The 13,068-nt window shown below is 39.2% G+C and overlaps 1 protein-coding gene across 1 annotated transcript in view; it reads left to right on the forward strand.

Annotated features, from left to right (window-relative positions):
• ZZEF1 (zinc finger, ZZ-type with EF-hand domain 1) overlaps window positions 1-13,068 on the forward strand; it is a 112,747-nt gene that overhangs the window by 6,578 nt on the left and 93,101 nt on the right. The window contains exons 2-4 of the mRNA XM_008568744.1: window positions 6,972-7,116; window positions 10,956-11,150; window positions 12,825-12,996. Coding sequence (XP_008566966.1) covers window positions 6,972-7,116; window positions 10,956-11,150; window positions 12,825-12,996 — 512 coding nt within the window. The remainder of the gene's footprint in view (window positions 1-6,971; window positions 7,117-10,955; window positions 11,151-12,824; window positions 12,997-13,068) is intronic.

Consider the following 13,068-nt stretch of genomic DNA (forward strand, 5'->3'; position numbering starts at 1 on the left):
GGAGAAGAAAGGTCCAGCAGTATGAGGAACTGAGGCTCACAGAGGCCAAGGGTCTTGTTCCAGGTCTTACAGAGAGTAAGCAGTAAATCTGGCACTAAACTCTAATGCAGGTTTTCTCTCTTGGCCTGACCCTGTTATACTTTCTGTCTCCCACCTGGTGCCTACCGTAGTGCCTACACTTGGTGCTGCCTGAATAGTTATCACATGGATGGCAGAGCACATAGTGGGAAGGTGTCATAGGAAGAGGCCTGAATCAGAAGAGGCAAAGGAAGAGTACAGCAGACCAGGTTGCTGTCTTCATGGAGATGGGTGTTAGCTTCATGGAAATAGGGGCATTGCTCTGTTTTTAGAGAGGCAAAGGTAGACTTGCTCTACTATGCACTATTAGACCATATCTAGATTATTAAGTTGAGTTTTGGGCCCCACATTCCAAGGCAGTGCATTTCAAACTGCCCCTTTAGTGGTTCGGAAATCTTATTTAGTGTGTGCTAACTTGCTTTTTAAAAAATGAAGCAGGGGCCGGCCCGTGGCTCACTCGGGAGAGTGTGGTGCTGATAACACCAAGGCCCCGGGTTCGGATCCCACATAGGGATGGCCGGTTTGCTCACTGGGTGAGCGTGGTGCTGACAACACCAAGTCAAGGGTTAAGATCCCCTTACCGGTCATCTTTAAAAAAAAAAAATGAAGCAGAATAGATTGGAATAAAAAATATCAGAAAACGTTGTACTGATGAGAGAAAGTATTGCATTGTTTCATGAAACTTTTTTTTTTCCCCCACCGGCTGGCTGGTATGGGGATCTGAACCCATGCCCTTGGTGTTAACAAGGCTGTGATCTGACCAACTGACCTAACAGGCCAGCCCTTCATGAAACTTTTATATCAGTTATACAAGGGTACTTCAAAAAGTTTGTGGAGAAATGGAATTAAAAGATAATATAAATCTTTCCATGAACTTTTTGAAGACCCCCTCATATGTATACTGGGTCATGATGCAAAATGTATTTCTTATAGTGGATCAGCCAATAAAACTTGAGGAGCAGTGCTCTGAAGTTTATTGGCAAACCAGAGGGATCCCAAGGGAACAACCAGGATGGGAATTAGGCTGAGCCCATATCGAACAGAGAACTGGTTGAAGGAATGGAGGGCTTGGGGGAAACTCAGAGGACCTGATCACTTATCAATGATCTGTGGGCTGTCTTGGGGCAGAGGGAGCAGATGTGTTCTGAATGGCCCCATGGGGTGGTAACTCTGGGGAGGGAGATTTCCATTTATTATAGAGAAGAGAGTTATTACTGTCAGAACTGTCCAGAGGACGTGGGCTTCCCGTCACTGACGTGTGTAACAGAAGGTGGCTGACCACTCATGGAGTTGTTGGAGAAGGGGTTCAGGCACTACAAAGGCCCATAGTTTAAGAGATCTGTAGGTCCATTCCAAAATGAGAGCTTATATAGATCTGGGATGTCAGCTCCCCCCACCCTTAATATTCTCCAGTGGCCTCGTGGTGTCCTTACTGTACATCTGAGCTCCTCAGCCTGGTCTGCCAGGATCTCTCTATTCTGACCTCTGTTCATCTCTTGATCTCCTGTTCCTGTTTCCTTTCCAGCCATACCAAGCAGATTAAACTCCTAGTTATCCATTAAAGCTCAGTTCAATGATTGTTTTCTCCGGGTCGTTTTTCCTGAATGCCCTCCGCACCCACCCAAGTGTATGTTGGCTCATGGTGGTTGATAGTGTGGGGTCCAGAATCAGATAGAGCAGGATTCAAATCCAACCTCCATCATTTACCGGTACTAACTATGTGGCCTTGAACAAAATATTTAACCTCTCTTTCTCACTAGTAAAAAGATAGTGCCTACCTTTAGGGTTGTTGTGGAAAATAAGACTTGATCCATGCAAAGTGATTAGAACTCTTCCTGGTGCATAGTAAGCTCAGTAAATATTAGCTATAATAGTAATGGTAATTTATGCTGTTACTTCTATTGTTGTAGTTATCACACCTGTTACATTGCTGCTTTTGGTTTACAGATCTGTCTTTGAGGTTGTAAGGTTTTTGGAGGTCAAGGACTGTGCCCTGTTCATCTTTATATCCACAGAACCAAGTACAGAGCCAGGTATATATATAATGGCAGCTTTATCCGCTAGTGTTGAATGAATGCATGAACTAGCTAGATGTTAAGTGTTAGATCTTTAAACCTGAACATTTCTTCAAGGACAATTTCTGAGTATTATGAAATTACATATGCATTTGGTGGAACTGTTAGCAAAGCTGTTATGATTTTTTTTTTCCTCACCCCAAATGTCTTTGTTTTTTGTTTCTTTGAAAATTCTTTTTATTGTATTCATTAACTGTTGACACATCAACAGAAATCTGTTAAAGGTAGCAAAATTGTCACTATTTTTATAGCCTTGCCTTATATAGAATTTTTAGTAGCAATAAATGGCAGGAGTTGTGTGGGGAGTTGCAAACCATATGGTACTTGGAGATGCAGGTGGCACTTGAAGTGTGGAAGTATTGGTTCAAGTAGGACTTGAGTGCTGCCTTGAGACTTAGAGAGAGCGAGTCTCACTTCTAGGATTGATATTGAGTTCACCGGGGCAAAAGATACTGAGAGCAGGTTTTGTAGATGAAGGAAAGTGATAGAGCTAAGAGAAGTTTTAAGCACTTGGTCTCCAGACTGCAAACGAATCCCAGGGGTTCTCTGGTCAAAGGAAGGAGAATGCAATCGTAGTGAAGAACGTGAATGCTGGAGCCTTGCATTCAGATAGTTACTGTGTGACCTGACCTTTCTGTACAACTATAAAATGGGGAGGTTAATAGTAAGTACTATTACCCTTATGAGGAGTAAATGATATTACACATGTAAAATGCTTTGCACAGTCCCTGGAATTTAGGAAGTGCCGAAATATTAATTCAGAGTTTCCCAGTCCATATGTCATTCCCAACCGAATGGGTTACAGCTGTGCTAACCCTCTCAGACCTTGAGTCATGCAAATATTATTATTTTCTCTGTATGCTATAATGTGGAAAAGTTGGGAAGTAGCTATTTGGTACTGTAATATTCTCACCGTGGGGCCTCAGGGCAGATGGAGACTGTGCTTCTGTGCCACCTTCCTCCTCACCCTTTGGCTCCACTTTTTATATTTGGGTTGTGCTTAAAATTTCTTTCTTTTTTTTTTTTTTTTAAAGATGACCAGTAAGGGGATCTTAACCCTTGACTTGGTGTTGTCAGCACCACGCCTTTCCAAGTGAGCTAACTGGCCATCCCTATATAGGGATCCAAATCAGTGGCCTTGGTGTTATCAGCACCGCACTCTCCCAAGTGAGCCACGGGCCGGCCCTTTAATATTTCTTAATATTTAAAAGTTCCCCCTTAGTATTACAAAAGCAACATTTAGATCACAGAAGATTAAAAATACAGATAAGCAAAAATAGGAAGATATAAAATATCATATTACCAGTATTAACATCTTAATATTCTTTCAGGTCTTTTTTTATGCATATGCATATATATTTTTTATAATGATGTGGAAAGTGCATATATGCTTTTTCTTCGAACCAACATGAGATTGTTCTCTAACAATACTCTTTTATAACCTACCTTTTCCAGTTTATAATCTTCACCTTCCCATGTCAATACATTTCTGTTTAATACCCAGCCCACATTCAAATGTATCCAGTTGTCCCAGAAACCTCCTTTTATGGTTGGTATATCCATTGTGTATAAAATTTTATTTAGAGGGGAGGAAGTATTATACTGCTTTAAAAAAAAATGCTTTAAGCCTACTCATTTAGTCATCCCATGCTTGAAGTGGACACTCTTTAAAAATTTTGGGTTTTTTTTTTTTTTTTTTGTCCTTTTTGAGACTGGCCGCACCGCTCTCAGCCAGTGAGCGCTGTGAGTGCGCCGGTCATCCCCATATAGGATCCGAACCCGCGGCGGGAGCCCTGCTGCGCTCCCAGTGCCACACTCTCCCGAGTGTGCCACGGGCTCGGCCCAAAATTTTGGGTTTTATTGTTACCAGTAATACATGTACATGGTATGGAGTCCACAAGACTTGAACAAAAACCAATGGCCCTGTACTCTCCTACCCCAGTATATTACTCCCCAAGAACAATTACTTTTCAACTCTGTAGCTGGTTCTTGGGTATTTAACTATATATTCCCAAATAATATGAGGTATCTTCAAAAAGTTCACGGAAAGGTCTTTTAATTCTTTTTTTCCACAAACTGTTTGAAGTACCCTCAAACGTTTATATCGCTTCTTTGCGGTTTTTCAGCTATAGGCAGTATCTATTTTATTCCCACCATGGAAGATGAGACTTCAGTTGTGTTTTACTTTCCCATTCTTGCCCATGCCTGCACATCTCCTGTCCTCCCTCTAGAATTATATCAGTTTTGTTTAGATCACCCTTCAATGTTTACATTATTATGATTATGTAAATTCTTTGCATAGCTGAGTCACGTAGTATCTCATGATTGCTTTTCCTTTCTTATACATCTTTTTATGTGCTCTGGAGTTAATTGAATTGATACTTTTATTTTTCTTTATTTTCTATGTTTTTTACCATGAATTCTCTGCCAGTTGTCTGAGTCTCCCCTAACCTACATTCAATATGTTCAAACACATGGGTAGCTATCAGTTTCACCTTCTCAAAGAAATATTTCCCAGAGCCTTCTGACCTGCTTTAACCTGGACTTGTTATTCTCTAGGTCTGCTGCATAGGCTTTGCCTTCTGCCATGAGATGACACAGCACAAAGGCCCTTGCAGATGCTGGCACCATGCTCTTGGACTTCCCAGTCTCCAGAACCATGAGCCAAAACATTTTCTGTTTATTATAAGTTACTCAGTCTGTGGTATTGTGTTATAGCAGCATAAAATGGACTAAGACATCCCAGAAGTAGGAACTTCTCTTTCCCCTCAACATTATGAAATTTCATTAAGATGCACTTTCATCCATTGTGTGGGGTATTTAGCCCCTTCAGTCTTAAAACTCATGTCCTTCAGTTTCGGGAAATTATCTCGAAATATAATGATTGTGATTTCCTCCCTTACATTTTCTGTGTTTCATCTTTCTGGAACTCATGTTATTTGGAGCTGGGCCTCCTAGACTTGTCCCTTGATTTTCCTTTTCTTTTGTCTCTCTGTTTCCATCATTTTACCTTTTTGCTCTACTTTCTGAGCACTTTAGTCAACTTTATCTCCCAACCTTTCTATTGAGATTTTCATTTTGCTCTGATATTTTAATTTTAATGAGTTGGTTTTTTTTTTAAAGATGACCAGTAAGGGGATCTCAACCCTTGGCTTGTTGTTGTCAGTACCATGCTCACCCATTGAGCTAACCGGCCATCCCTATATAGGATCCGAACCCGTGGCCTTGGTGTTATCAGCACCGCACTCTCCCGAGTGAGCCACGGGCCGGCCCTAATTTTAAAGAGATTTTTAAAACTTTCTCGATATCCTATCTTTAGTAATAGTATCCTGTTCTTTCACAGTTGCAATATCTTTTTTTTATTAGGTAATGTTGGTGGTGGTTGTACAACTCTGAATATACTAAGTCCCACTGAATTGTGCACTTTAAAAGGGTGAATTTTGGGCCGGCTTGTGGCTCACTCGGGAGAGTGTGGTGCTGACAACACCAAGTCAAGGGTTAAGATCCCCTTACCGGTCATCTTTTTAAAAAAAAAAAAGAGGGTGAATTTTATGGTATATGAATTATGTACCTCAGTAAAGCTGGTATTTGAAATATCTTTTAAAATATTTCTCTGAAGATATTCATCATCCTTTTGAGGTTTTCTTCTCCCTACATAGATTTTCTTTTCTCCTAGTTACTTTTTCTGTGTTTCATATTAAGGCTTTCCTCAAATGTCTAGTGGTCCTGGGCTGCCTACTCATTAAAGAATGGGGGACTAAAAACCTGGGTGCTCTGTATTTCTTTCTGGCTTGTCGACCAGTGAAGCTCACCGTAAGATGAATGGGCTGGGTCCTTTCGTTGGGATATCCCCAGTGTCAGTATCTATAGGCCTATTCCCTTGGGTTTGTCAGTTTCCCCAGAGAAGACTCTTCCAGTCTTTGCCTAGAAGTGTATGAGACTGACAGCCTGCATTCTGGGATCCCTGGGGAAGGCTGAGTCTTAAACATTTAGCAAGTAACCATCACCCTCCCACCCCCATTTTCAGCATGGTATTCTCACTTTCAGCTGTGCCTGGTATTTCCTAGTCCACAGGTTGCAGGTTAAAAAGGAGAAGGGCAACCCTCCAATATTAATGTGCTTTCACTGTGTTGGGCTTTAACTGCTCGATTGTTACTTAATCCAGGCAGTTGCCTGTGAATGTGGCAATATTTGTTGCATCTTTCAGATCAAGAAGCTGAGGCTTATGGAGATAAAGAAACTTCGGTAAGGTCACACATCTGGTTAGTGACAGACCAAAATTCAAACCAAATCCCATGCTGTACCAGGTCCCCAGATAGCCCCAAATGGGCAAGAGGCAAGTTAAATTATGCTTCAAGGTTAGTGAAAACAGGTCTATAGAGCAGATAAACCAAGTTAGTTCTTGTCTAAAGAGTGGTTAAAAGAAAAAGTCCACCTAAACCTGAGGTGCTACTCTAAACCAGTTCTTTCTAATTCTTGTTTTGTATTTGGCACTTTGCAACCAGTTAAACACTTTTACAGTGGTTGCTTTCTTCTGAAATTATCTGTGGGGAGGAAGGGTTAGTCTCTTGGAGGAGAGAAGAGATGATAAAATTGTATGTAATTGTATACTTACATCCTACAAGGCACAGTAAATTACTATCCTGGGTTTACTTGGTCTTTGAATGGCATATAGGGACTCATCTCCCCACAACAACAACAAAAAATCACTGGACTTGAGAATTAAAAATAAAATTAAAATTAAAAATAAAATAAATTAAAAGTAAAAATAAAATTATTTGGGATAGACCTGACTTTCTTGCATCTTTTATCTTGTAGGCCTTTGCCCAGTTTGATGCTGAGGGTGATGGTACAGTTGATGCTGAGAACATGTTGGAGGCCCTCAAGAATTCCAGTGGAGCTAATCTTCAAGGGGAGCTGAGCCACATCATCAGACAACTACAGGCCTGTTCTCTTGTTCCAGGTATGGCTCTCATCTGAGTGCTGAATGCTCAAGAGTGCTCTCTTAGTACCAAAATGAACTTTGCTATACTAAAGATTGAAATTAAGCAAGCTTGTAGGCGCTATTAAATAAACTCTCTCAACAGCATTCATTAGGCGTACAATCTGAATTAGCATTCAGTGTAATTATCTCTTTTGCTCTCCAGTACAATGATGTGTAATCAGTTCTACCATTTTATGAACCTTTGTCTTGAGACTGCCTTCCTTAATGGATCTCTCTCTTTTTTTTTTTTTTTAAAAAAAAGATGACCAGTAAGGGGATCTTAACCCTTGACGTGGTGTTGTCAGCACCACACTCTCCCAAGTGAGCGAACCAGCCATTGCTATATAAGGATCCGAACCAGTGGCCTTGGTGTTATCAGCACCACATTCTCCCAAGTGGGCCACAGGCTGGCCCTTTAATGGATCTCTTTATTTCACTCTTTTAAGAAGTCTTCCCTAGTCCTTACTGAACTCTGTTCTCTTAGCATCCTGCATTTTTTTTCCCAACATATTATTGTTGTAATTAATTAATTATTTACTTAATCATTTGTTAAATATCTGTCTTCACTCCTACACTGTGAGCTCCATGAAGGTAGTAGGGACCTTCTGTCTTATTTCTGCTGTGTCCTCACATTTGGCCATTTTTTTGGCACATAGTAAGCTCTTAGTGTTTTTCTTTTTTTTAGAAAGCTATTACTTTGAAATTTAAGTAAGAATAAAAATAGCTTGAAATTAGGCAATGGTTCTTACACATTGTACATACAAAAACAGGCCCAGTTTTTTATATGGTTTCCCTTGGGGGCCCAGACTTATACAAAGACAGAATTATGATAAAAGTTACACACTTTTTTTTTTTAGTGAGAAGATAATTGCATTTGAAAGGAAAAAACCCTTTGCACGTCATCCTTTGTCTCAGTTTATCTTACCAAAGGACTTTTCCCTCTCTTTGTACTTGGTATCATAATATTTAGCATAGCTAGCGCAGCAACAGAGGCAAAATAGATTTGATGTACACATAAATATAAATCTGATTGCTCTTGACCCCTCCAGCTTGCTGCTGAGTGATGTATTTAGTTAGGGAAGAATAGTTTCTGTATCTTGATAAAGAATGTATATTTCCACTCTTCCTTAGGTTGTCTTTAATTATATAATTTTTTTTTTGGAAGCTAGCCAGTCTGGGGTAATTATGTAATTTTTATAGAGTATTATAGGTAGCCCATGCATATTGACTTTTTTCCTATTCTCATGGCAGTTAAAATTATATTTTGAATTACGTTTAGCTAACTGATAGCTTAGCATTTACATGTTACTCCCACCTTTGCATTACCCGCAGCATGTGGATAGCATGAGGAGCTTTATTTGGACACCTCAAGGAGATTTTTTGGGAGGAGAGGAAAGGGTTGGAGACCAGGGAATCCACCAACAGGTAATCCTTAGTTTACTGCTGTGCTGGGTGACTGGTGAGACGGGGAGATTAGGTTGAGAAAAATTCAGGGTCCAGATCTCAAAGCGCTTAGGTAGCAGTCTTGTGACTTAGGACTTTCTACTCAAAATTTTCCATCAACACCCATCTTTAAAGAATTATATTATCACAGTCTTAGGATGAACCTTTGTAAGCTGAGGTCACCTTTGTGGTGGGATTTCGCAGTTTCCTAGTCTCTCTCTCTCTAACTTCCTCCCATACCACAACTAGTTTTTTTCCTGTTTCATTGTATTGGTGCATAAGTGTTTAAAAGAGAGACAGTACCTTTGCTGAATTCATTGAACCGAATTCATTCATTTACCAAATATTTCAGTGTATGAAAACACTTTTCCCATTACAGAGTCAGTCTATTTTTTCACATGGGTTCTGAGCAAATCAGTGCAGCATCAGCAGAGTATAAAGAAGAGGCGTGGGTATTACTGTGGGAGTCTGCTAAGAAAAAACTGTAAAAGGAAGTGGCAGGGATTGCGTAGATTTTTTTTTTTTTTTTTTTTTTTTTTTTTTGGTGTCTGGCCAGTACAGGGATCCAAACCCTTAACATTGGTGTTATCCATACCACGCTCTACCAAATGAGCTAACCCCAGCCTCTCACAAAGACTTTTGAGTCTTCCGAAGTCAGATGTCTTAAGGGTTTGGGTTGGGAGCATAACCAAGATGAACTGCTTCAAGCACAAAATTTCTCCTCAGTTGCATTTTAAAAATTAATGCAAAGTTTCAGTCTGCTCTATTATAATTGTTTGTTTTACTATTTATTTATTTTTTGTGGCTGGCCAGTATGGAGATCCGAATGTTTGTTTTACTATTAAAAAAAATTTCCGCTAGAGACTTCCAAAGGCTTCATCTGGGTACTGTGTATATGGGGGTGTTCAGTTTGTGAAAATTCATCAAGCAATACAACAATAATATGTGTACTCTTTGTTATGTTTGTTATGATTCATTAGAAAGTAAAAGAAATAAAAATCTCCCCAAATCTGAAAATATATCTGAGCTCCAGGAAAAGCTGTCATGTTTATCCTTGCTTCACTTAACCCTAGCACTCCTGGGTTATGGGCACCTTGGTCCAAGGCTTATTAATTTAGGTTATGAGGAACCATAAAAGGATTTTAAGCAGGGGTAGATACGGTCTCTCTTTTGTTTTCATAAGACTACTTGGGTTAATGGTACATGGAAGGCAGCCAGAAGAACCGCTTGGGACATCTGGGTAGGTGTATAAGCAAGAGGTGTTGAAACCAGAGCCTGGGAGTGGCCAGAGGGATGGACAAGTGGGGCAGATTCCAGAGGAGTCACACTGGGGGGAGAGAACTGGAATGGTGGAAGGAGCACCTGGAGGGCGTGCGGGAGGGCTGTTCCCAGTCCTAGCCTTTTTTGTTGATCTTGCTGTGTCACCTAAACCTCATTTTCCTCAGTTGTAAAACAAGGATACCTGTATCCTTTGTGCCTACTCCCTCACCTTGTTGTGAGGACCAAATGAGATGATGTATGTGGAATTACCTTATAAATAGTACAGTGCCATCAGATATTGTGGAAATGGTAGTGATTGTATTGTCATTATCACTGTATTATGTCCCTTAGTGCAAAAAAAACAGCTATGCTTTTATTCTCTAATGCAATAAGCTTTATTCCTAGCCTGTATTCTATATTCAAAATGTCTTTAAAGTCTTCTAGCTAGTATTTAAATGCTTATACATTTTCAAACTTTGGATTGAAACAAATAATCATTATTCTAAATCTTCTAAAATTCTATTTAACTGAAATGAAATTAATTCTTTTTTAAAAAATTTTTATTTGTCAGGCACTGTTCTAAGCATTTACATTCATTATTTTACTTAGTTCTTTTTATCTTTTCTATTTTTTATTTTAACATTTATTTGTACATAGTTGTGGGGTACAGTGTGTTTCAATTCATGCATATACTATATGATTCACTTAGGGTAGGTAATATAGCTTTGTACCCATTAATCCACCACTTCCCCTTCCCCCACCCCCTTCCCTCCTAACCTCTGGTAGAAAATGAAATTAATTCTTAAATTGAGATTGCTACGGTTCATTTCTTCAAAACTTACTTAGATTTTTAAATGATTAAAGCTGAAAATATTGATAAAGATTGTTAATGGATGCTTATTTTGTTTGTTTGTTTGCTTTTGTGTTTTTTTTGGCCTCTGGCCAGTTGGAAAATCTAAACCGATGACTTTGGTGTTATCAGTCCCACACTCTCCCAAGTGAGCTAATGTTAATAGCTGCTTTAAATTTAGCCAATTCAGATAGGCCACCAGGCAGGGGATGTGGATTCTATTGTGGCTTCCCAAAAATGCCAAAAATGGATTTTGTCTACTTAGGTTTCATAGACATATTTTCAGAGTCAAAGGAGGGCCTCGGTGTTCACTCGTCAATGATACTGCGCTTCCTGCATCGCAATCGGATCTCTAGCACGGTGTTACCCTACCCAATGTTGGACCACTGCAATAACATGTGCACCATGAGGTCTTCTGTTCTGAAGGAGTCTCTGGATCAGCTAGTACAAAAAGAGAAGGGTATGTGTATGGGGCGTTCTCCTGAAAGTACTCTATCATCATCCCTTCTAAAACGTGTTTATTAATAGGATGAGCCAATCCTTCTCCCTGCCTTTGTTTCTGGAAATATAATAGTAATTAGTTTGTAGCATAAGAATGTGTCCTTTATTCCTTCCTTCCTTCCATCCATTATTCATTTCTCTGTTCAAATGTGATTCAGGGATGGCTTTCCTCATTACCTAATTAATGCCCCCCTTTCCCCCATTCCCCACCTTCTGGTCACTATCACCTTTGCAGGTTTAATGGTCTAAATAGCACTTATTGTTATCTGAAGTTGTAGCATTATTTATTTACTTGTATTTTGTCTGCATTGTTTACTTCCTTATCCTTGGTTAAGTTCCTTAACCTGGAACTTACCTGTCACATAGTAGGTACTCAGTGAGTGAAGGTTGAACATCCTTAATCTGAAACTCCCAAATCCAAAATGCTCCAGAATCCAAAACTTTTTGAGTGCCAACATGATGCTCAAAGGAAAAGCCCATTGGAACATTTTGGATTTCAGATTTTCAGATTATGGGTGCTCAACCAGTATGCACAAATTTTCCAAAATCTGGAACACTTCTGGTTCCAAACATTTTGCATAAGGTATATTCAACTTGTATTCGTTGAATATTTGAGGGAAGCCACGATGGCAACAAAAGTTGACGATGTATACAGACTGGTCTGTAGAACATAACAGAGTCCAGAAATAGAGCCAAGTACACATGGGAATATAGTGAGCATTATAAATCAGGATGGAAAGGTGAACTGTCAACAAGTGGGGTTAGGGCAACTGGTTAGCCATCTGGAGAAAAAACGAAATTAGATTCTTAACCCACTTCACTCAGTAAAATGCATTTCAGATATATCAAAAAGTTCAACTAAAAAGGAAATAGTAAGAGTACTAGAAGAAAATAGTTCCACTTTATAAAATATGGAATGGTGTTTCTAAGCAAGGCATGAAACCCAGAATTCACAAAAGAAAGGATTAACAGATTAGACTATATGAAAATGTAAAGTTCTTCAGCACAAAAAATATCACAGGTAGAGTCAAAAGACAAATGATATTCTAGGGAACAAAAATACATTTTGCAACTAATAACTCAATTGATGGATTAAATTTTTTAGTAATTCTGCCCTTGGGCAATTATTTAACTCTCTGTCCCTTAGTTTCCTCATTTCTAAAATGAATTAATACATAGAGAATATATAGAAAAGTGCCTGTCTCACAGTAAACAATCAAGTAAATATTAGCTGTTACGTGTGTGTATGTACATTATATAACGTATATAAAATTATGAATTGATACGACTAGTGACCCAGAAGAAAGTAGAAGAGTATAGGACTGGACCATACTCAGAGCACAAGTGGCTTAAAAAGCCTCATTCATAATTAAAGAAATGTAAATTCAAACTCTAAGGCACCATTCTCTTCTCTGGACATGATTTTGCAAATAGTTCAGTGGTTTATGTATTACACTGTAAAGTGATAATGGAGCAATCCTTAGCCAATGGGTTCTTGTGAATGGAGATTTTAAGGAAGATTAATGTTTCTAGGCCCAAAGTGCCAAACATATTTCTGTTAGATGTTTTAAATGAACTTTTTTTTCCCTTCCTGAAAGAGATGTCATATGATATACTCTGGTCTTCCCTGCAGAAAGCCCTGGAGATCTAACTAGAAGCCCAGAGATGGATAAACTCAAGTCAGTAGCAAAGTGCTACGCTTATATAGAAACATCATCCAACCCTGCAGATGTTGACAAGATGACAAACGGAGAAACGTCATCCTACTGGCAGTCAGATGGCAGTGCCCGCTCACACTGGATTCGGTGGGTGCCATAATACTTTTTTTTTTTTTTTTTTTTTTTTTTTTTCCGGGTCCGGCAACAAATCCCAACCCC

Source organism: Galeopterus variegatus, unplaced genomic scaffold, assembly GCF_000696425.1.
Source record: "Galeopterus variegatus unplaced genomic scaffold, G_variegatus-3.0.2 Scaffold25, whole genome shotgun sequence".
Lineage (NCBI taxonomy): Eukaryota > Metazoa > Chordata > Mammalia > Dermoptera > Cynocephalidae > Galeopterus > Galeopterus variegatus.